Source organism: Pomacea canaliculata, linkage group LG10 (assembly GCF_003073045.1).
Source record: "Pomacea canaliculata isolate SZHN2017 linkage group LG10, ASM307304v1, whole genome shotgun sequence".
NCBI lineage: Eukaryota > Metazoa > Mollusca > Gastropoda > Architaenioglossa > Ampullariidae > Pomacea > Pomacea canaliculata.
Window position 1 is genome coordinate 5191116 of NC_037599.1, and position 25586 is coordinate 5216701.

Genomic DNA, 25586 nt, shown 5'->3' on the forward strand with positions numbered 1-25586 from the left:
TTAGGACGCAAGAGGTAATTTTCTATCGGATATAATGATTGGCGTATACTTTTCAGTCGGTCCAATAAGACTACAGATGCCATTTTAAATTCTTCAGTAGTCACACATTGTTATTTCTTCGAAAAAGACAAGTATAGTAAAAGTGTTCAGCTAAATTCAAGTCAATACCAAACAAACCTTTTGTTCACGTAGCCACAAGGGAAATGACACTCTACAAATTCTATCATTATTTATTAAGAAGCTTTCCCAACAAGGGCAGGGCACTGATCGAATTATTAGACTTGCAGAAGTCCGGCAGGTACGTCCTTTCTGTAATCATTTCGTGGTGACTGAAGGTATAATTTCAACGGGAAATGAAAGGCGTTTTATGGTTAACCTTAAATCCATTAAAATCTTTTGCTGTAGCGTCTATTTTCTTAAATTCCTTGGTCTGGAATCAATGTCTTGCTTTAATTACTATGCCTTGGATGCAGCCTGGGCGGGTTCTGCCAGGCGAACTAATATATACATGTATAGGCAGTCGCTTGTAGGGTACAGAGAGGGGACGCAAGAATGCCCTTTTTTTTAAAAAGCGATGAAAAGTGTTGGGGAAAAACATCATTTTCATAGAATGACATTTGCAAGAAACGTTTCCTCCATTTGTGGATTGACCACCCGATCGCGTTTCTCTGTACATGCATTAATACATGAAAGCGCCATCATCTGAGGGCATGTGAAGGTGCCGCGGTTGAAGTAATCAGCGGTGAAGTGGCGGGTAAGCCTGACGAGAGGGGATGGGGACAGGTGGTGTACCCGGGCCCGCGGCTGTGAAGGGGGCCTGGCCTTGATCAGTGGATTTTGTTTTCTTCTTTTTCTTTTAAAGAAAGATTGGCACAACATTCTTCACTCTGGGGATTTCTTTATGGATCCTTTAAATGTCATTTTTCTTCATTTACCAACCACTCACGTGTAAACTACTCTATGCTCAAGTAGTGATGTAGATCCAAGTGCACTCGTCTTAATGTTTGCTGTCGACGTTTCTGAATGAAATGTAGATATTGACAATCGACATAGATTACAATTATAAGGGACCCTGAGAAATCGTCTACTCCTTGGTCCGTGCTGGCAACGCGTGGGTTTGTTTAGTTTTGTTGTTGTTGTTGTTGTTGTTGTTGTTGTTGTTGTTGTTGTTGTTTATGATAACTGTTTTATACTCAATATTTGTTTCACTTTGAATCAGAGGACCCTTCGCTAATGTCACGATCTCATTGTCAGTTCATTAGCTCTTCATCGGTATCTTATCGTGTAATTAAGTGAATCAATTACGTTAGTTGATGGTAGAATTACACAGGAATGTAGCATTTCTCGTGAAGTATCTAAAGTTAAACACTGTACGGTTTGAAGATATTTAATATGGCGTCCAACTAGAGACAAAAACGTTTTCAGTTGAAACGAAATCAATCATTAAAATTAGGCAACATTAAGACCACAGTAAAACAGTCGTTGAATATTTCCTTAACGAACAGCAACTTCTTGCGATTAAGAAAAAAAAAATCTGGATTTTTTTGAGTACCTATTTCTGAGTTTTGCTTTTTTTAAAAAAAAAACAACCCTAATAAACCAGTTATTCTTAGTCCCTACTGGATGTATAAAGCTATTGTAAAGTTAAATTCACAAAACAATCGCTTTTATAAAGCGAAAAGAAAGTGTTTTTTTTTTTTAAAAGGGAAACACTCGTGAACTGTTTTATACTCAATATTTGTTTCACTTTCAATCAGAGGACACTTAGATAATGTCACGATCTCATTGTCAGTTCATTAGAGTATTAAAGCGTTCAGTAAACAAACATCAAGTTGGAGTCTTATTAAGTAATGCCTAAGATTGAAGGGAGAAGAATTTTTAAGCCGAGGTCTACAGTAGAAGAGAAAGCAGGATGGAACAAAAAAAAAAAAAAAAACAACAAAAAACTTAGCGATACCAGCATCACCTTCACGTCGTCCGTCCGAAATCAAGGATTCATCGTTACTTCAGACAGTACCCGATAAAAACAAGTTACAGCTGTCAGTTTGCCTATTGTGAGCTATGTAAGATCAGCGCCATCCGCCACATTCTCTGTAAACGCGCTGCGGCCATTCTTGTCTGTGCGTTTTGTCCATCTTTTACTTGATTATTAATTTTTAATTAATTGCTTGCATGCACGCTGTCCCGCTCGTACCTTATTATCTTAACCGCAGAGTTGTCTACCTCCTCTTACTTTATGTCAGACAGAGGTAAAATGTTCATGGAGAAATAAATGCAGGTTTGTCTGCCACAAATGTTTTTCTGCACTCGCACGTTCTTCATCGGTATCTTATCGTGTAATTAAGTGAATCAGTTACGTTAGTTGATGGTAGAATTACACAGGAGATTTAGCATTTCTCGTGAAGTATCTAAACACTGTACGGTTTGAAGATATTTAATATGGCGTCCAACTAGAGGCAAAAACGTTTTCAGTTGAAACGAAATCAATCATTAAAATTAGGCAACATTAAGGCCACATTAAAACAGTCGTTGAATATTTTCTTAACCAACAGCAACTTGTTGCGATTAAGAATAAAATCTGGATCTTTTTTGAGTGCCTATTTCTGAGTTTTGGTGTTTTTCTTTAAACTAATAAACCGGTCATTCTTAGTCCCTACTGGATGTCTAAAGCTACTGTAAAGTTAAATTCAAAAAACAATCGCATTTTAGTTTGACGTAGCTTTTTTAAAGTGAAAAGAAAGTTGTTTTTTTTTAAAAGGGAAACACGCGTGAAGAATCCGCGTCGCCGTTTTGGCGAATGAAAGGAACAGATTCATAAATCTCAACTGCTTCGAGAATTAGATCTAGACTCGCACGGATGCGTAGTAACGGTTTAAAGCTTATTCTTCTTTATTAAAAAGTCTAGTTAAATATCATTTTCCTTCAAATTGTTGGTAAAAGTATTATCTGTTTGCAAGCGGTCAGACGCGCTTTCTGCCATCGCTGATGATGGAATGTAGAAAGCAGCGTGCTACTCTCTCCTTCTCTCACACTGATCAGCTGTTTTTTAAACTAAAAATGATTAATGGGAACTAATAAAATGATCTTGACACTATAAACTAAGCTGATATAGGTGGTTTTATTAGTGAACGATATTTCATCGTGAAACGGCTTGCAAACAACTCTCTCGAATAATAGCACTGTCAGGGAGTTAGGATCAATCTTAGTCAATGTAATTAGATCATGATTTGTTTGGTTTATCTATCTACAGTTATTTATAATGTAAAATATAATAATAATTATCTCTTTTATTGTCATACTAAAACTATGTTTCTGTCCCTTTTTAGACATCAACAATAGACAGCATATTATTTTGTACTTTTGACTACATTGAAAGTCCGTTTCAACCGTTTGACAAACGCATTGGGAGATCTGAGATCTCTTACACTTTCATTCCCCGAAGGCTGCCCTGCATATCTTGTACAAAACTTCGCTGCACAAGTGGTACTTAGGGCTAGGAAACGAGATCATGTCACTCCTCGCCTTCGTTTTCTTCTCTGGCTACCCATCCACTCGCGCATTCAGTACAAACTGTCCGTGCAAAGTTTTAATTTCTTTGCAGGCTCCAGCCCTGACTACCTGAACTTCTTCCCTCCCACTACCCACATCTCGGTCAGACAATTACGCTCTGTATCTGATGACCGTATGCGAACTTTCCATGTCATCATAACTACAATATATCGACACATTTTTTTAAAAACTACAGCCCATTATATTAAGTCTTTTACAGTTTACATCTATTTTCACCAGTCACATTAAGCCATGAACTGGGTTTGCTTCTGAAGTTAAGATAATAAGAACCCCTCGTCCTTTTTCCCCATCTTCCTTAAAAATAGTGTTTAATACATGATGTACACAAGTCCAGGTATAAAAGCATTTTAGTGATGGATTAAATTATAGCTCATAAGATTTACTCCTAACATAATGAAAACACAATCTCTCTCCCTCTTTGGATGTGATTCTCCCCTTGGTCACAATAAAATATGCTGTCACAGGATTTTTACTTACTGTGCATCAAAACATTGGCGCTTTCTTCTTTTTTTGATATCCACCACGTACCCACAATTGAATAGTATAAACGTGCATTAAAACAATCAGTTCCACAACCATTTCGTAACAGAAGTCTACACTATGCTAGTCCATGTTGTAACCCTTTCTGTCAGTTTTTTCGTCTATTGAATAGCCCTCTTCCTCCGCATATTCTCAAAACTCTCAACTCTTGCTGTTTCTTCCTTCCTTCCTTTCTTTCTTTCTTTCTTTCTTTCTTTCTTTCTTTCTTTCTTTCTTTCTTTCTTTCTTTCTTTCGCCCTTTCTTTCTTTCTTTCTTTCGCCCTTTCTTTCTTTCTTTCTTTCGCCCTTTCTTTCTTTCTTTCTTTCTTTCTTTCTTTCTTTCTTTCTTTCTTTCTTTCTTTCTTTCTTTCTTTCTTTCTTTCTTTCTTTCGTTCGCCCTTGGTCTGTTACATGGCGAAACATTTGAGTAAAGGTCGCCAGTACAACGAGGATAGGGTGTCGTGCGTTCACATATTCTCTGGGCACTATTTTTTTTTTTTTTTTTTTTTGCAACCATTTGCAGGATCGGAACTGTGCCGTTATGGGGTTAGTTGCTAGTTTGTCGTCGCAAAAACATCATCACCATAATTTCTACATCCACGATCTATTTTCTCCTGCTGACAGTATCATCCCACCCGATCAATACTCATACAACCAACAACTGATGACGGCAACAACAATAGTAATAAATCCCTCATTGAATATGTTTCATCATCTGTGGCAGGTAGTTCAGCCTATGCGAGTTCCTTGCTTTCTAAATGGTCGTCAAAGTTGCGCGTGAACGAGAAGATGGACGACGAGAATACAGAGTCACTAGGGCTCCTTAGCCAGGTGAAGCTGTTGTTGTGGAAGAACTTCCTGCTACTGACGCGCAGGCCTTGCTTGACCATCGCCGAGATAATACTACCGATGCTGGGAGCTGTGATTATGAACCTTTTTCGAGAGGTAAAAAATGTTTATGAACTTTATACAAATGGTTAAAACACAATAACATACAATAAACAAAAAAGATACCTGCCGAATGTTTTCAAATAAACTGCAGTCTTTTCCCACAGCAAAATTAGAAAGGTTGCAGTTCATTTAGTTGTGCATTGGTTATACACAACACAAGCTCGGATTATGAAGTTGTCATTGCTTGCAGTAAGCATTCAACAGTTCACTTCTTGAGCATTGTGTAAGAACTGAAAACATGTTCTACTTTAAGTCGGGCGAATAGGGTTGGGCTTAAGTCGATAACAGATACTCTGCAACAAATATTTGATTAATATCGTTAAAATAATGTCTGTGTTTTTGTGTAGTTGCAGATTTACGCATCATCACACGCGTATAGAAGAATGAAACATTTAAAAAAATGCTTGGACTAAAATGGAATGAATTTATTCCATCGGGGATTTACTGACAGTTTTATTTTACTTACTCTAACTATGTAACACTTTACTTTTTTTCAATGTTTTATAAGTCGTAGTGCACTGTACGTACCTGTAAAATGTGATAACATGTGCTGAGAATTCTGTACAGATGGTGAAATTCGGCAAGAATTTAATTTCTTGAAATGCTGTTTGGCATCTTCGATGAATCTGTCGTTCTATGTCCAGGTGGTTACACCAGTCAATCACGAAAATCCGTTGACCTGGCCACCTATGCCTATAACTTTGAGTTTTGGAGATCTGGCCTTTAGCGCAACGGTATTGTACGCTCCGAACACGTCGCTGGTGAACTCTCTAATGGAGGATATCAATGAAACATTTGCTAAAGATTCTTTAGAGGGTAAAGTTGTGGCATGGAATCGCGTGTCTACTTTCTGGTCTGATCTCCCGCCTGGCCTATCCTTTGATATGTATAGCACCCCATAAAAACCCCAACTTAATAAACATTCAGCAATAAAACACAAAAACGCCCACAAAAAACAAACAGAAGAACCCTTCTCAGCAGCAATTTCAATATTTTTTCGACGCAGTAGATTTCTAATAGCTACTTACTGATCTGCATTTCCTCCCCACTTAATTCTGATTATCGATGACTATTTTGCTTTTAAGATATTTTAGCTGAAAATACTATGGGATGTTGGCATGTAACTGCACTTGTCACCTGAACGCCTTTTGATGTATCTTGCATTTACACTGCTGTTTCAGAGAAGAACTAATAAGCGCTTCTTGTTGTCGCCTCTTCTGGCAGCTAGATGATCACGTCTTCTTTAAAATGATTTTCTTGATATTTTGAACGATATGACTTGGAAAAAAGGGGCGGATGGTCGTTGAAACAATTTAACAAATTATGTCATTTTATTTGTTAATTTAAATTTCTTTTCCTTTTTCAAAAGAAATATTTGTCACAAAAGTACCTCTAAACATTTCCTGACTTTAAAATTTGTTTGTATTGCTGATAGGTTGATCAGGTGGCGATTGTAGCTATGAATAACTATATATAGTTGTCTTTTTCATTGCAAGCGTACATTGAGTAGGACTTTGAGACCTGTTGTCATTTCCTTGTTAACCGTATTACAATTGTGAATTTGCCCAATGCAGCGAAGGTCTTGGGTTTTGCCTCCGAATCGGATTTACGGACCTATTTCGTTCAGAACAAAACTCGATCAGATGATATCCCCCTCGCCGTCATTTTTGACGTTAGCAGCAGCGCCAGCAGTTGGCCGCCCACGGTCACATATAAGATCCGTCCCCGTATAGTCGAAGACGCCGACTGGAACACGAAACATCCTTCACTCATAAAGGATTTCACGCCCGTCAACAGTAGAAATGAGTGTAAGGAATCATCATCATTTTCATCATCGTCGTCGTCAGTCGTCATCGTCAATCATCGTCGTCTCTTATAGTCGTCTTCGTCGTCATTAGTTCATACAGCCAAGCTGCTTTCTCCTCATTTTCCTTTTTATCATCCTCATACAAATGTTTTCTTCATGGACAAAATAATCTAAAGAAAGATTGGTTTCTTTCCAGATATCTCGACTGGTTTCGTCTATCTCCAGCACTTGATTGGCATGTCGATCATTAAGAAATGGAAGCCTGATCCTGTGTTAAATGTTTCTTATTGGCTGATAAACAGAATGCCGTTTCCACCATACAAAGAAGACAAGATGGCTATGCTAATTGACATAGTGTACCCAAATCTTATGCTGATTTTCATTTTGATCTCCGTTGTCACCATGGTCAGGGAAGTTGTGCTCGAGAAGGAAGAAAAGCTCAAGGTAACAAATAAAGACTGCGACGGTGTATTTTGAATCCTCAGATTGGGTATATGAATACTGGGTGGGTGGTTGAAACCACTATCCTTAAACAAATAGGCAAGAGATCCAGCTGAGGACTGTGTGCGTGATAGAGACATATTTCAGCTACTTATCCCTGACATATACATGTATGTCACAAGAAACATTTAATTGTGACCTTTCACCCCCTACATGATATCGAAGTTTATTTCTGTTATTGACAAAAGATTTGAAATCGACATTCAACAATTACGGACAGTAATCTGACAGTAACCATTATAAGGTCAGTTTTTTCATCGCTCATAAAGATGAAATGATCGATCAGCAACTGTTATGAAGTCTATTATGAACATCTCTTAACAGATTGCATTGGGTGGAGCTCATGTAACATGATTATGGGGACGACATCCATAACAAGATTAGACAAACTGGCTGTAGCATATATAAAGCAACACACCAGCGAAAAAATTTTGAGAGAAAAAAACAAAAAGTATGGGAAATATATTGTTTGGTAGACACCACTAGCAGCCATAGAACGTAATGATGACGTATACTGATCTAGATCATCAAAATATGTGTCCTCATGGCTGCTTACGAGGCTTTAATGAAACGTTAAACATCTACTTAAACGGACTATCTTTGCGGAAAAAGGGCAAAAGGACACCAAGGATTCAACTATACTTTATTTTTATCTCGTATGTATGTACGCATCGATTTTTATCTATTTTTTCAACCCCCTTCTCTCTCTTTCCCTCCCTAGTTTGAAAGTTTTTGAAGAGATGCCAGAAAAATCATTTGTTTCAGGAGTTTATGAAGGTGATGGGCGTGACCGAGACTGCTATCTGGATGGCCTGGTTCCTGCAGTTCTTCCTCTACCTCATGGTGGCGAGTGTCGCAGACGTTATTTTCTTGTGCGTCGGCGTCGGGGTGGAGACGCCTGCGTTGCCTTATAGTAGTCCCTCGCTTATCTTAGTCTTCTTCATGTGCTACAGCGTATGTGTCATTCTGTTCTCCTTCTTCATCTCCACCCTTGTCAGTCAAGGTGAGAAAGTAAACCCCCAAAACACATCTCAGCACTTAAACACCTTGAGAACAAATGTCGATATTAATAACAACCTCTGTATTGAGGATTATATTATTACCCAGTTTGCAAACTAGTTGTGGGTTCCGTGTTCATCACCAGGGTAAGTCAATTGGTAAAGAAGGGAAATCAAGAGAAACGTCTCGTCTTTGTATTTACGACACACTGTCCAACTGTTCCTTTATCCAAGGGCATCTTACCCACAGATTTATAACTGCGATCTAAGAAGCAAAGCAACATTTGCGGAGTTCAGACTCCACTTAACAGCTACGGAGACAAAACACTTGTTCTTGATTTATCCAGGATAATGACTTCACTTCATGAGCATTACTCTTTGACTGATGTCTAATATTTTGGATGATGCCAGTGTTCAGAAGTAAACATTAATATTTAGACGATGACTAATCAGTAATTCTTAGAGAACGCGAAGTTGAATTATATATTCAGCAGAAGAATACATAGTTAGTTCTTCAGAAGCTTGAATATAAAAGTTGTTGATGAATGCATTTGTTTTCATTGGAGAAATGTTTCGCTGCTGCCAAATCCCAACCTACAAATTGGGTCTGTTTCTGTTAGTCCATCAGACTGTTGTTGTCAGTAGAGGTCAGTAATCACAATATTATCATACCCACTACATTCTATTGGGGAGATGTATTTTAGCAGAGATCATAATCATTTTAGCATGCATCGACAGTCAGCACGGCAAAGGGTGCACTGACTGATTACCTTGGTTTGTGTTTCACTTTAGCCAACATCGGGGCGGCGATAGCTGGTTTGGTATTCTTTCTCACCTTTCTTCCTGCATCTCTCGCCGATACTTCTGACCCCACAATGACGAACCAAAAACTGGCCTTGTGTCTTTTCTTCAACACCGCCATGGCCTTAGGATTGAAGGTTATCTCCTATCACGAGTCCACAGGTATCGGTTGACGGTATTTTTTTGCCTCTTGTCCTCGGTACATTTACAGCAAGTTGTTAGGACATTAAACATTCATGATGTCTATCTGAAGTGAAACAAGTATCAAAGTGAGCGTATGTGAGAGCGTGTCAGCGTGTGTGCATTTTGAAACTGTCACTTTTGTTCACTTTTCAGAATTTTATATACAAAATCCGGTACACGTGCGTGCTATGTAGTAGGATACAAAGCTATTTTATCGTAGTACACTTATATTAGGCATTGTGTTTTTATTCAGAATTGTAAACAATTTTACAGGAAGAAGTGCGGGACTCTTTAATAGTTTGATAATGGCATATTTACTTAAGTGACAAAGTTAGCATCAAGGCTTAAATATTGACTTCATAAACTGCATGAAAAGAGGAGTCACACAGCACAAACTTTTTAGGGAGCTTTTGTAGAATACAAAGTTGAATAACAAACCATTGGGTCGTGAATTTATGTACATTTGTGTGGCAATGCGGACATTGACTTTCTATAACATTTATCTTTGTTTAAATAAAAGGAAGAAACACTAACATTGTTGGTATTCTTAGTAAAAAATATACTTGTATTTACTTGTAGAAGGATGGGAGTCTAATAGATTGTTCTCAAATCATATTTATAAAAAAGCCATTAAAGGAATTTGTAGATATTGAAATTGTAAACATTATCGCATTGATCGCTCATTCTCTCATCTAAGATGTTATGCAGTAAGTTTAACGTATATATCTACTATTTAACAAAAGCAGGTGTTTGGGTTTTTGCTTTTGATTGTCATGTCAGTGTTCTTTAGTTACGTGGCATGACCCAGTTTTTATGAATAGAGGGTGTCTATGGAAATATGTATTTGTAAATTAAAAATGGTAATCGCGTGCTTGCGCGCTCGCTCGCGCTAAAGAGAGAGACAGAGAGAGAAAATTAGACCTGCCATGTCTGCGGCCCATCTTAGAACCAGGTGCTTCAATTCATTACTTTACAGGCCTTGGGATGAAATGGAGCAATGTCGCCGAAGCCACTGGGTTTCATTCCATCCTCTTAATGCTACTCCTAGACACATTAATCTTCGCTGTTCTTGCTTGGTACATCAGTAATGTTCATCCAGGAGAATATGGAGTAGCGCGACCCTGGTATTTTCCTTGCCAAGTAAGGCTTCTTTCAAATGAAAAACAAAATGCAACATTTCTGTCCCAATCTTCATATCACGTCTAATATTAAGTTGATATCGATATTCAGCTGGTTGCGATTGATCAAGTCTGATTGCTATGTTGTGCCCGTGTTGTAATACTCACGAAAATCAAATATGAGGCCAGGCTATGATTTATTTGAATATGTACATATGAATACTTGCAGTTTGCATTACAAAAAAGATATTCGTTATGTTTAAATTTATTTTTTGTTTCAGGAAAGAGCGAATTTTTTTCTTATTGTAAGTTTTAACGTAGCGGAATGCTCTTCCCCCATTAATTTTAAAGGCATCTACCGCAATAACAAAATAATGAAAAGTAAACTTGCTTGCATCGTGAATACAGAGATCGTACTGGTGTGGAGAGGAGACAGAACCTTCGTCCCCTGAGGAGCTGTCAGATACCGGAGATCCCACCTATTTCGAGAGTGAACCCCCTGGTTTAACTGTAGGGGTACAAGTTCTACATCTAAGGAAGGCAAGTAAACCCCGCGATTTCCTTTGGCTCATCCCTGCTCCACATTTTGTTTCCTTCCTGATTTTGCTGTTATTTATTTTCTGAACGATCGAAGAAGGAATTGAGATAGCAACGGCTACAGGACAGCGTTAAACGCAGTCTACATTGTAATGTACACAGGTATTCTCTGGACCGTTCGTGGCAGTCAAAGACGTTTCACTGACCATGTTTGAAGGGCATATAACAGTTTTGCTTGGACATAACGGAGCTGGCAAGACGACTACCATGTCCATGCTGACTGGTTAGTGTTTTATAAATGCAAGTTTCAGTCATTAGTATAGTTGACTTCTGAGTACAAATACTCGCAAAACAAACAAACAAGCAAAAACACACACACGTATACATATACTGTATCTGGAACTGTTTAGACGTCATACTTCTTACTCATGAGCCTCTGTATATTTCAGGTTTTATACCGCCAACGTCTGGCACTGCCTACGTTAACGGCTACGACATTCGTACGAACTTTGTCAGCGCGAGACGATACCTGGGATTGTGTCCTCAGTACAACATCCTTTTCAAGTCTCTCACTATTGAAGAGCATCTTAAGTTCTTTGCTCTGGTTTGTGCCTTGTTATTCAGTTTCTTTTCCTTCTTTACGAAGTAATGAAGCAAATGCTGAACTATAAAATAGTTGTCTTTTATGAAAGTTTTAAAACCAAAATTATAATCCTTTGACGGTTTTTCAGACTTGCTTCAATAATATCTAGTTTCTTTGCGTTATATTATTGAAGTCATATCTATTTCAACTTCTCAATTAACAGCTTCAGCTATCTGGGTTGCACCTTATCCAGGTAAAACATCTGCAGCAATATCAATTGCTAGGCTGAACAAGATTTGGCGTATAAATGCCATCAGACTCGACATGAAATTTTGCTCTTACTTCTCACAGGGTGACCAGCATTAATCCACTGGTACAGGTTAAAATAATGAACCAATAAATGACCAACGTGTATGTTTTACACACACACATATATATAAGTGTTTACATGCTTTTTGTGCATTTTCGTTTTAGTTTTTGTAAACCGCGATAGTCACACTCTTGCTAGGATACCCCGACGACGACGACGAAGACGATGATGACGACGAGAAGAATGAGGATAAAAAAATTGATCATATTGTACAATTTAGGGTTATAGTAGCGCAAAGAATTCTCCTTTCTCGCAAATATTTGTTTGTGTGTAGCTCAAGGGCTGTCGTGAAAAAGACGTGCCCTCTATTGTGATAAGATCTGCTGAAGAAGTGGGACTGAATAGTAGGTTGAAAGATTATGCGGATAAACTGTCAGGTGGACAGATGCGTAAACTGTGTATCGCCATCGCTCTCATCGGAGGATCAAAGGTAAAGACAAACCGAAACATTTCTATGGCGCCAGCATACACGCAAGCACGGCCCAAGCACGTTTACACGTATATCCCATTTAATGTACAAATTGTAAGGTAATCTTTTCTTTTAGTCTTTCTTTTTCTACTCCATACGTGCACAATGTGTAGATTAGATGGGTCTCCTCTGTGGTCGCGAAGAGTCTTTCTATGCGTGGTTGTGTCTTTATAACACGTGTGGATGTCGGCTGGCGACTGTGGTCTGTCTGTGCCAGGTCGTAATTCTGGACGAACCTTCATCCGGCATGGATCCATCCGCTCGCAGACAAATGTGGGAAGTGCTGCAGAGGAACCGAGAAGGCCGAACCATGCTCCTGACCACGCACTACATGGACGAGGCGGACGCTCTTGGCGACAGGATAGCCATCATGGCCAAAGGAGTTGTGAAGTGTTGTGGAACGACTATGTTCCTGAGGTCAATATACGGTGAGATTTTCTCAGACCTTTCCAGCTTAAACTTTCCGGCATGTCCGGTGTCAATTATTCTGTTCACATGCTGTTAGAAATCTGTAAGTCCATGCAGACAAGTCTTCCTACATTTGTATACGCTAAAATCCACATTCAACAGTTTTTTTATAGGCTTTAGATAAATCTGCCGAAGAACTTTATACTAATATGTTAGGTTGCATAGGTTATAGATGGTTATCGCAAGATTCACTCGACCAAGGAAGTGCAATGGGAACAGCAGGTGAAACCCATTAAATACAGGGCTAAATATACCTTTGTAATAAACACCTCAAGTGATAAAACATCTTCTCGCTACTTTATATTACGTTAAGAGATCATTTCAAAGAAATCTAAATAAACTTGAAGAATGGTGTAAAGTCAGTTTTGTTCCATGGTCGTTTGAGTCCCCTTTTCTGTGGATGAAAGTGTCAAAACTACCCACTTACACTTTCACAAACTTTTGTGTCAAGCAAAAGAGATTAAACCTCTTCTTTAACCCTGCTTACAGACTGATGTTTACGCTGCCAGACTCCGATCACCAGCACTGATATGTGATGCACATGCGATTGCTGCTTAAGATGAAATTTATTGCCTTTTTTCACGACACGTAGGGGCCGGCTATCACCTAATCATTGTGAAGAATCCTGGCTGTGTCACGGAAGCTGTGACGTCTGCCATTCAAGGACAAATCGAGAATGCGGAGCTGGAAGGGCAAGCTGGGGCAGAACTAACGTACCTGCTGCCAAAGGATCAGTCATCAAAGTTTGTGCAGTTGTTCAGCATGATTGAATATAAGAGCGGATCACTTGGCATATCGAGTTTCGGAGTCACTGCTACAACAATGGAAGAAATTTTCCTCAAGTAAGTTTGCTTATACTGGTTTTTCTACCAGAACAAAAGAAAAATTGATTTTCATTAACTTATTCATTCGTTCTTTTCCTTCCTTTCTTTGGATAAGGTTTGCTACAAATCATTCAGTGTTGTTAGTACTTGCCTTGTTTGTTTCAGAGTTGGTATCGATGAAACTCCGAGGCGTTCAACCTTAAAAAGTGTAACTGAGTCGGAAACATCTATAGATTCATCAGAAATTATATCGTCAGATATATCGTCAGATATATCGTCAGAGGAAGATGAAAGGGACACGAGCTATGTGGGTGAGTATGGTGGGACCTGTAACCTTATGTTGTACGCTAATTTCTTCTGCTTCTTCACCTAAAGTGTCATAAGTGGTTCAAACTGATTAGTTTTTTTTCTTGAGTTAGCACTTTAGTTCAAACTTTAATACAACAGAGTGTTTGATGTATTCGAGTATAATGTATACAGTACTATAAAAACAAAGCAAACTCTGATCACTGTCACTCTTCATCTAAACCTCTTCCTCAACTTTTGCCTCCTCAGCATTAGAGCGGAGTTATAAACGCCTGACCTATCCCCACCTGCAGCTGTCGAGGTTCTACGGGATGTTCGTTAAGAAGGCCATTACAAGCCAACGTCACCCTAAGATGACTCTCGCCCAGATGGTCTTGCCAATACTTCTTGTGGTGCTTGTTCTCCGTTCAAAGGTTCAAAGGATATTTCTTTGCTTTTATTAATCTGACTTTTAATTTGTCTATCTTTATGTGTTGTTAACTGTTAAGACCTTAAAACGTTCTCGCCAATCACATTGTCTCACATCATTTAGCAACAGTTTTGCTATACAATTCAACTGTTTCGGCGCATTTTGTACCGGAAATACGAGGAAAACCACGAGCATTTTAACCTTGTTCTAAAAAAAAAAAATATTAAGATAATGCCAGTCAGGTTTTTCCTTGGGTTGTAACGTGACTTCATGACCATATTTGTATCCATTTTTGAAACATTCTATGAAAATTTTAACTTCAGGGTGAAGATGAAAGTGAACTCCAGCCTTCCTTGAGGCTGAATCTGGATGTCTTTACCAAGACAACCGTTGTCTATTCCTCGGGACATCCCCCTTCAACGCACACGACAAATTTAGGCAATTCCTACAGCTCTCTTTTTGACAAGGATAAAACACTTAAAAAGGCTGACAAGAATATTACCTTGTATTTCCTAGACCAAGCCAAAGAGCTTGAACGGGAGGGTTACGTGAAACAATTGATCATTGGTGGAGAATTTCGGCCCGTCGAAAAGTCGGAGGAGGTTGAGATCACTGCGTGGTACAGCGGTCAGCAATTTCACGCGCTGCCCATTTCCGTGGCACACGTTATCAACGCTTTTGCCCGAGTGGTAAGTGTCTTGGTGAATAGAGAAGTGACTACTTTTGTGCAGCTTTCAACGTTTTAGAAGTTCTCAAGATTTGAATTTTGCTGGTTGTTCGTTGGATTTCAAGAAAATGTTTTTTTATAGCATTATTCTATGCTCGTTGCATATTATCGTGTCAGATGAGCTCTGTAGTTCATAGCAGACACAGACACCACACACACGACTCCAACAAACGTGTCGTTGCAATTATTAACCGACATCAGATTTTTGTCTAGCTGCACTGGTTATAAAGTTGTCCATGTTACGAAGCTTCTCCTCGCAGAATCTAAATTTGAATCGCTCATGTTTCAACCAGGTCACTGGCGACAAAAGTCGCACGATCAACACTTTCAACCATCCTTTGCCGCCTACTGATGAGGCTAAGGAAAAGGGAGATTTATTGGGTGCCATTGCGTCTGGTTTTATACTCGCCTTTACAATGCTGTTCGGGATGTCTTTCCTGACGGCCGCAGCTGCTTATTTTCCAATTGCAGAGCGGCAAACAAGCGCGAAACATGTACAAATTGTCAGTGGAGTTGACCCATTTTCTTTCTGGTTGTCGGCCTTTACATGGGACTACATCGTCATCCTGATTGTAAACCTGTTTCTACTGATAACCATTGTAGCGTACCAGGTAATTTTCGTTTAGCATGTAAGACAGTGTAGTTTCAGTTCATTGTTTATTGTATATTCACAGAAATTATGACATCCACCCCCCCCCCCTTAAACTCGCACTCGTGGCATGGCAACTTTATGTACTCTATGTACAAAGTTGCTGAAAAAGCTTAGTCTGACTAGGACTGCGTGTATACACATTTTCCCACATAAGCAAATGTTACGCGATATGTTTTTGGCTGTGTTGCATGCCTTTCTTTAAATTTAAACAGATTTGAAAAAATACCATCTTTTCTTTGTCATCTTCTGTGTACAGAGGGTATAGTTGTGAAATACTTTGATCGATGTCGTCTGCTTTTTTATTTTCACGTCAAAAGTGTCGTGCACTTGTATTTATGTTTGTGTCGGCAAGCAAATCACAAGACGTGCATCTTTAGAGATTCGAGTACCTAAATGCGACCTGGTAATGTCGGGTAGCTTGCTGTTGTGACAGGTGGATACGTTCAAGGAGGGCAGTAACCTGGCAGTGTTGTGGCTAGTGATGATGACGTACGGCTTGGCCGTTCTACCATACTCCTACATCCTCCACTTTCTCTTTTTAGTCCCTACCACCGGCTTTGTTGTGCTGCTGAACATTACCTTTATGACAGGTGAGATGGTGATCATGACATGATTAGAAATCGATATTTCAGCCACAGGCAAACTCACTGCGCTAAACAAGATTAGGAAATAGTCACTAAGATGGAGAATGAAGAACAAAGCGAAGACTCGCTGCGTTCCAGTGAAGGGCGACGACTGTAGATTTAATACTAATAACTCCAGAGAATAAGTGGTAGTGACATCCGGAAAATAGTGAGAGTATAGTCGGAAATATGGATAATGTTAAGAAATGCTATTATATGAAACTGCAAAAAAAAAAAGGTGATCGTCACTTCAGTTTATTCACTGCAACTCGAGGTCGCTGCCGAAGCAAGTGAAGCATGGAAAAGTGGAAGCAGCCAATAGATCCAAACAGTTTGCACTTGAAAATAACATTATATACAATCCAGCTACAAAACAGAAAAGTGGAGAAAACACAAAAGAAGCACATGTAAACATGAAAGTACAACACAAATCAAAATATGACCACAATACAAAACCAAGGAAAGTCTGCTAGGCGAAGGGACAGAACTTGCGATAGTTTACCCGTTTTTATGCTGTACTTTCTAGTTACTTGCTGATTGTGTGCTAGTCTTTTTCTCAAAATATCTTACATCAAACAACTTTATAAGAAAAGTTTTATTAAGATAAAAACTAACGTTCACGACTTGAAAGTATTATGGAGGATTTAATGAAGTGCGTGCCTTTAAATCTTTTTATTCTGTCACCACTAAAAGGATTGGTTACCATCAGTATGAGCTTCCTGTTCCATATACCTGGAATGGACATACCGGGAAGCGATACGATGGAAAACATATTCAGGATATTGTTTCCACACTTCTGCTTTGGCTTCAGCATTCTTTCGATGTATGTTAATAAATTCACCCTCAACCTTTGCAAAAATGTTAACGTTACAACATGTCCGGAAACGCAAAGCCCTTGTTGCAAAGGTGGGCATAAATATTAGTTTGGTTGTTGTTGTTATTATTATAATATTAAGCTGTATAGTCTCTTACAGTTAACAAAAACACTCACAATAGCAAATATAAGGGAAACAAAATGACTTTTTCTGAAGGTAGATAATTGCATTATATCTTCTTTCAATTTCTAGTCTCTTAACAAGTTTATTAATAATATTGCTCGATGAAAGCAAACCGATATAAATAATTTCGAAGTGGTTAAGTGCTGAAATATAACTGCGATCCTGTGTAGACCACTGTCAAAAGACCTGCTTTCCGCATGAAGAGAATTACCTGGCCCTTTCCTACCCAGCCGTAGGAACCAACGTCGTGTGTATGCTGGTTCAGGGTATAACCTTCTTCGCACTTTTACTTGTATTGGAATCACAGATTCCACAGAAACTTGGGTACTGCTTGAAGTGTAAGTATTGACACCGGGAAGTAGACATATCTCTAATGGCTAGTATTGTAGCTGCTTTTTAGCTGTTTTAGCTGTTTTACAACTGAGCTTTTAAACTGTGCTTTTTCAATCACATAGTGCACTCAAACATTGACTGGAGATTAGTGAAAATTTTGACTTTTTTGCTGGCAGGATGAAGAATAAGCGTGAGTGTGCTTAGCTAGCGTTCCTTTTGTTGATTCTCTACGAACAATTTACGAAAGAGTTCCGACAGACTTTGAGTATGTTCTTCCTCTTCCTCGCTTACCTCAGCTAGTTCTGCTGGTGTCGACGCACCATCTGCCGACGAAGACTTTGACGTCAAGAACGAACGATTGCGAGTATCATCGGGCGAGGCTGATGGAGAGACGCTGGTGTTGAACAATATCTACAAACAGTACGGGCCTGTCGTGGTGGTGAACCACGTCTTTCTCGGGGTGGCCGAGCAAGAATGCTTCGGGCTGCTCGGCCAAAATGGGGCTGGCAAAAGCACCACCTTTAAGTTGATCACATGTGACACGATGCTGACTAGCGGAGACATCTTCGTCCAAAAATACAGCGTCAAGACAGACTTCAGGAGGTAGGGTTATGGTTCAAATCTGCTTATTTACTGATGTGGATATAATACACTGCAGATATACAATGTAGCAGCTTTGACTACACCACTACATAACTTTAGGAAAGGCTGGATCCCAGGTTTCGACTTACTGGACAGTAAGTTGTGATAAATAATGCAGACGTCAAGTCAGGTTTGGCTTAATGATTTCTGGGAGACGAAAGAAGAGCCTGTCATAATCGTACTGACTGTAAGCATTGTTCGTGTCTTTTGGTGCAGCTAGAAAACTGTTTGCTTTTGTATAAAAATCAAATGGACTTTTTAGTTTTAAAAACCTTTATGTTTATTCCGAAACCCCTCGGTTTCATTGGCTTCGGATCTGACGCTTCTTTATGCAAACTCCGTGACTGAATATGGATGTTTTTAGGTGCAAAGCTGCTTAGGTTATTGCCCTCAGGTCGACTCACTGATAGGACACCTGACTGCGCGGGAGACTCTATACATGTTTGCACGTTTGCGGGGAGTGCCTTCTGCTTCTATTCCTCCCCTGGTGAAAAGTCTTCTTTCCATTGTCTTTCTAAGCGAATACGCAGATAAGATGTGCGGCAACTACAGGTGAGCGAATAGAGACTGAAATTGGAAGGTATTTTTCTATTGATTGCCCTATTTTAAAGTTGGATTGACCTGTACGAACTACTTTTTTTCATAATCATTTTATATATATATATATAAGCATGTGTGTCACAACTCAGCCAGACAAATGCTCGTTCTTTCAACACACAACAAAACGATTGCCTGAGGCTGTCCACATCTTGTTCATTTCGCTGTCGCGTGGCCTTGCTTTCAATCTAACAATAACAATAATGCAGATTTGAGCTGAATTTTTATCACTGTACAGTAGACTTGATGCGCTTTATAAATATTTTCGAAATTTAATGCACTTCAAGCAAACAGTCAAGCAAATACAAAATGTACAGTCAGACCTCGATAAGTCGAATTCAAAGGGACTCGAAAAAAAAAAATCGACTTACGGAGTTTTCGAGTTAGGGAAAATGGCGTAATAGGCGCAGGTATTTGGCCGGGAACTAACAATTAGTTCGATAGGGAGGTTTTCGACTTAGGGAAGGTCAACTTATCGAGGCCCGATAATACACATACTGAGACAGATCAAAATATGTCAGCAAGCAACCGCTACAGACACACCAACAGACAAAAGACGGCAAAATATGCCCAGGAAGCATTCCAAGGGTTCGGTATAGGAAAAGGCTAGTAAAGTGCGAGCAGGAAAAGGTGAGTTTGAGAAGATATCTGTTCAGATCTTTGATTTGAGGTAGCGCTTGGAAACCAGCAGAAAATACGGAGCTATCATTACTCATTACCTTGACTCCAGAGATCTGTAGATTTCCCGATATGCCGAGTAGTAACACATTCCAACGGCGACATAGACGTGACACTAAAATGGTATCCTCTTTGGTAACTTCAAAGAACATAACGGTCGATTGCGACTCCCACAATGATGAGTGGCATAACGGCTGCAACAAGAGTAAAAAAACAACAACAAATCTCCCAATTCTGTTCAACGTTCTTAAAAATGTCTAGGCTGGTCCAGCTCCCAAACCATTTCTCCAGCCGCAATCAACTTGTGCCATTTTTATCAGTCTGAAAAACAGTCCACTGAGAGTGATGAATGAATAACTATATGTTTGTGACATAGATCACATCTCCTTACTGTCCATGGCAGATCTGCTCGGCGTCTGATACACTCGATATAGTGTATCGTTCTCTAGCGCCATCATAGTACTTTCGGTCTCTGCTATTATTACGAATTAGTACCGGTCTTACCGACTAATTGCACTCAGACTTTGGTAGTCGTCGACACTACATCTTTGCCTGCTCCATTGAAGTACAGGATGCCTAAAGACTCTGTTCTTGGGCTACATTTTATTAACCAAACACGTTGAGCCTCTGGGGTTAAGCAAATCCTGTGTCTCTCCATCGTCCGAAATTTGTGTTATCTTTCTATCTATCTATTCCTCTTCGTGCATCAGGTTGCACATAAGGCCTGGACCAGAGTCCGCCACCGATGTCGATCGGCTGAAACCCGCTCCAGGTGGCCCATGTCCAGCCCTTTCCTTAAATCTCCCTTTTCACTGTTCTTCTCAAGTTTCCTAAAGGTGGCCTCGTTTATTTTGTTGGACTGTCTGGAGTCCATCGTAGGGCGACTGTCACCTGCACTCTACAGTGCCTTTCAGACGAGGAAGACAACTAAATAAAAACACCGACAACATTTTAAATTTTAAAATAAATATAATTTGAAGTTAAAAAACACAAAACAAATCCAAATTTCCCAACCCACAGTTCGAACACTTCCACTGTCACAACACATGTAATGTTCCTTCCGACTATTCAATTCCCCACAAAGTCTCCAGTTGAAAATGACACCAAGTCTCCACTTCAATATAACACAAATTTTCCACTTCTAAGTAACACAAATATATCCACTTGAAAGTAACACAAAGTATCCACTGACACCGATGCTCTTCCTGAAGATATTTCTAATTCAACGCCGGTCGGCGAACCCCAGGAGGATATGATGAATAAACGAAGAACAAACAACAAAAGTGAAAAAAACACAGTAACTTTAACAGGTTCAATGCTACCCTACGATACAAATCTGGTAACTTCTAAGTCTGTTCAGGACTTGTTAAATAACATACAAATCTGATCAAGATTTGTACCCAGTCCAGTCAGGAGTACAACACCAATTCGGTTCAAGACTTGTTGCAAACTAAACGTCCGCTCCAGACGCACTGATAGCACCAAGGAGACTGTTACTTCTCCCCATTCCCGTCAAAAAAACAAAAACAAAAACAAAAAAACAACACTCAGTCACACAGTCACACAACACACATCCAAAACACCACAACACTCTTTCCTTTGATCTTCGAACTAAAACAACCCATGAACACCAATTGATTAAAAAGACCGGCCGGACATCCCTGCATGGCGCGGCACGTCTCAGACTGTTGACACTAACAGCGCAGTAATTGCTGTCTTTCACACCTCCCACTTGCAGTTACTTTTCCCTGTCCCCTTCCAGCCTAAAAATAAAATAAAATAAAACCACAGCAGGTTTTTGAAAGTGACTCTGGAGAGGTCTGCTGTCTGCTGGTGGAGCACATGTCCAATCCATCGCCAACGCCTTTGTTGAACGTGCTTGGTGATGGACTCGGTTTCAGTTCTTCGGTGCAGTTCTTCGTTGGTGATGGTATATAGCCAATAGATGTTAAATATGCGCCTGAGGCATCTGTTTTGGAAGACGTCAAGCTTGTTACTGATGGTTTTGGTCATCTTCCATGATTCTGATCCGTAAAGGAGGGTGCTGATCACATTTGACTTGAAGATTCTCAGCTTGATCTTCTGGCTGATGTTTTTTGCCTTCCATGTGCTCCTGAGTGAGGCGAAGGCCTGGCTGCCTTTCGCCAGTCGGGCTCGAATCTCCACCTCTGCATCCCCGGTGTTTGAAATTCTGGACCCAAGATAGGTGAAACTGTCAACTTCCTCAATCTCTTCTCAATTTAGTTTGATGCTGTGTTGGACTCTGACATTCACTCTCATTTGTTTTATCTTTGGCTCATAATTATCTCTTGAGTTTCACATTAATGCCATCTATAATTCCATCTTCCTTGAGCTTCTCAAGATCAGCCATTTGACCATTTCTGTCTCCATTGAAAGCCTTCCAATCTGGCTTCAAACCCCATCTCTTTTATAATTATCTTGTTCTTAGACGGTAAGAGCATGCTCCTTAGAAGTGTGAGAACTGACAAAAATACCTGCAAGTGATATATGTTGTAGTGGTGGGAACAAACGAAAGTTGTGCACAGCTGCTGCTCTGATTGGCAACCCGCCCGTCGTCCTGCTGGACGAACCTTCGGCAGGTGTGGACCCTGCTGCTCGCCGCCAGCTGTGGACAGTTTTGTCAGGTGTGCGAGCCAGTGGTCGCACTCTGGTTCTTACCTCTCACAGGTGAATGCTTGTTGTGAAACAATGCTCTTTCTCTCTGTATCATGTTTGAGTCAGTAAATCAATGAGTTAACATCAACGTAGTTGAGAGTGTGCGCAAAAAAACATCATTGATTGATTGACTAAACGAAAATATATACTGTCTATAAATATATAATATTGTGTGTGTTTTAGTTAGTTACATGTTGCTATCATGCTGCAGTCAAGATAATACATTGTAAACGTTTGTCTCATCTATCACTGCCACATCAACCAACATTTCAAAAAGAAAAGATAAACTTCGATGTAAAACTTTTCCGTCTTTGGTATGTATAACCCATTGAACAACTTAAAAAAAGACTTCTTGTAATGTTAGCATTTGACGAAGAAAATCTGGTGTTTTGTTTTTTTTCAAGAGGAAAGAAAAACACCATTTTTCAATAAGCTTATTTGTTGGCGATGACATTTATACGATATCTTTATTGAAAGAAAAACACCGTGTGCGGGAAGCCCTCTACTAGAATTTATCCCTGAACTTAAAAAATCCATTAAATACCATTGTGAATGAGTGTGACTTGTTAGGTCCAAACTTTTGCTATTTCAGCATGGAAGAGACCGAGGCCCTGTGCACGCGGCTTGCCATCATGGTGAACGGCCAGTTTAAATGTCTTGGCTCGCCACAACATCTAAAATCAAAATTCGCCCAGGGTTTTTTGCTGAAAGTTAAGGTGGACTCTGAATCAGAGGATGATTCTCAGAACGTGATAGACTACGTCTTAAGCACAATCCCAGATACAGAGACACTTGACGAAAAAGACCTCTACATAACATTTAAGGTGGGTTTATCTTTTGCTAACACTGGTTGATTAGTGTATGAATGACTTGCTGATTAGTTGTCTTCTTCGAGTGACCATACGCTGAACTCGATGTTTGGAGTCTGGGGCTAAAGACGCCATATGTTGCTCCCGCCAGCCGCGCTGGAACCAGTTGCACACATTTGCCCGTCAGAGATGTCATCCACCTAGTATGACGGTGCAGCGGCGTCACGTCAAAAATCTGGTCTTTCACAATGGACAAGAACTTGCTCTCAATAACAAAGATATCATCCCAGCTTTGCCGAACTAGTAACCCTGTGAAAAAATCTGCAAAATGGTTCACAAAATGTAATTCTTGGCTACATGCTTATCTCTTTTTATCCTGTATGTGATGTCCGCAAACAAATACCCTAAGTTTCGGATTATAAGCCACTTAATTCCCCCCCCCCCTAAGGTTTAAACCCTGCAACTAAACAGCGATGCAGGTTGTTTGTGGATTTTTCAGATTCCAATTAACGTATTGATGAGGTCCTGTTACTATGTTAACCGTTCACGTTCATGGTATATGAAGATTCTTTGTTACAAACGATCACATATCCACAAGAATAAAGAGAAAAGGACTTACAAACATCTTGACTAGAAAGACGCAAAATAAAGGTGTGTGCACGTCTCAAGATCTTCGAGACCTGCAAAGACAGGACTGCATGGAAAGGCAGACACAAGCAGAATGATATGTGGAAATTAAAAAAAAACTAAAACAACTCAGATCACAAAAAAGAAAATAACAGTCTAAGAGCAGACAATTGATTTGTGTGCCCTATTAATCATCAAAGCTTAGGGACTAATAGTAACGATAAAATGCACTTTCGAGAACACACTTTTAGTGAACGGTCCATACCGTAGTGGTTGAGGGAGTAGCCAATGGAGTGTGAGACGCGGCGATAAATTCCTCATTCCCGGGGCACGCCATCAAGCAGCCAAGCTCAACCCAGGTCTTTCCCATGACAGCCAGAGTTTTCTAATTACTAGTACAACGGAGCACTGGCAACCTTCTCTAAGTTGAGCTCATTAACCATGAACTTACCATCGAGGGAAACTACATAGATCCATTTTTATGTAATATTTATCAAAAAGAAAAAAGTGCTTTGAGTAAAAACCAGTATAGCCATGGATAGTCATGTACTGTTGTACACTCCTTTTGCAGGTCAATAACACCAACATCCTGGTTTCCGAACTGTTTTCTGCCATGGAGCAGTGTAAGCAGATGGGTCACATCGAGGATTACGCTATCCACCAAACGACCCTGGAGGAGATTTTTCTTGCTTTTGTCAGTATGCAGCATCCTAATCGTGAGGTTAAGGGTGGAGTTTGTAGCTGTTTGTGTTCTTGTTGTCCTTAGCATTCTTTTCCTATTGTCAACTTCGATGTGGTAGATGTGCTTCACGGAGGAGAAAACCCTGGACACAGCATAGATTTCTATACTTTAACAGTGGACTTTCAAACTGGAACATCTTGACCAGAATCGGAACAAATGATAACTGGAAAAAGTTGAGCTCTGTATGCCAGTTTCAGAAGTCATAACAATAGACACCTCATTTTCTCGGGAGACTCATGGACTAATATTACCTATAGATACTGTACAGAGCACTTGTGAATTTCAACCTACTCTCAGTCGAGGCCGAAATGGAAAACGCTACAGTGTTACTTACCACTGACAAGAATGCCATGAGCGCATTTGAATATTAAAAAGAGTAATTGATCAAACTAATCTCCAGAGGATATGAGACCAAATATGTGTTCGTGCCCGCGATTGTTTAATTTATTGAGCTTTAATGTTCGGTAGTTATTTGTAATTTTTAAGATATGTTTATCTTCTTCTGTTGGAAATTAAAAGGTTCCACACATTTCTTGCCTCTCTGTTATTTACATATATAAATATAATCTCTTTATAGTCAAGTGTTTTTGCCCACGACTATGACTGCAAACCAAGCTTAATAAATATATTAAACAGCAATCTTTTCTGATTAGAAGACAGTTTTTTTTATAATGCGTTATGCTCTAATCAGACACTTTTCTAAATCTTTAGAAATTCACTATTATTATTATTATTATTATTATTATTATTATTATTATTATTATTATTATTATTATTATTAAAATTAAACAGAGAAGTTGGTTGCACAGTCTTCCAGTCCTCTAGACAGTTGAACACCAATCGTAGGTATTTCCGTGACGGTCAATGGTGCCGACAAGGACTAACCATACACTGCCGATCTCTCTCACACAATGGGTTTTTGCTCCCACCACGTACGCTATCTCTACAGATGACCACTCGTTCCCTGACATCCGGCCCTCTTGTTCCTCTGTTCCTAACTTCTATAGAAACTATCCCAGCAGTGCTGGTGTGCATAAGCAAACTTAAACATGAACTTAAGCTTACGTT

At 39.5% G+C, this 25586-nt stretch overlaps 1 protein-coding gene across 6 annotated transcripts; it reads left to right on the forward strand.

The window, feature by feature from the left end:
- The first annotated feature begins 77 nt into the window (after positions 1-77).
- LOC112574029 (ATP-binding cassette sub-family A member 3-like) lies at positions 78-25174 on the forward strand. Of its 6 annotated transcripts, none has more exons than XM_025254821.1 (26): positions 80-298; positions 4814-5034; positions 5685-5856; positions 6615-6848; positions 7044-7291; positions 8114-8351; positions 9139-9309; positions 10307-10470; positions 10857-10988; positions 11148-11268; positions 11435-11589; positions 12213-12368; positions 12625-12835; positions 13468-13717; positions 13865-14010; positions 14255-14418; positions 14738-15103; positions 15435-15752; positions 16227-16383; positions 17110-17322; positions 17585-17752; positions 18044-18349; positions 18752-18941; positions 22182-22352; positions 22933-23164; positions 24348-25172. In XM_025254821.1, the coding sequence occupies exons 2-26, from the start codon at positions 4879-4881 to the stop codon at positions 24540-24542; spliced, it is 5034 nt and encodes a 1677-aa protein (XP_025110606.1). In that variant the 5' UTR covers positions 80-298; positions 4814-4878; the 3' UTR covers positions 24543-25172. The 6 variants fall into 6 exon arrangements, with proteins under 6 accessions (XP_025110609.1, XP_025110612.1, XP_025110606.1 ...); XM_025254823.1 differs by lacking the exon at positions 80-298 and adding an exon at positions 2199-2278; XM_025254824.1 differs by lacking the exon at positions 18752-18941 and having other exon boundaries at positions 78-298; positions 18044-18350; positions 24348-25174.
- Positions 25175-25586: the final 412 nt, after the last annotated feature.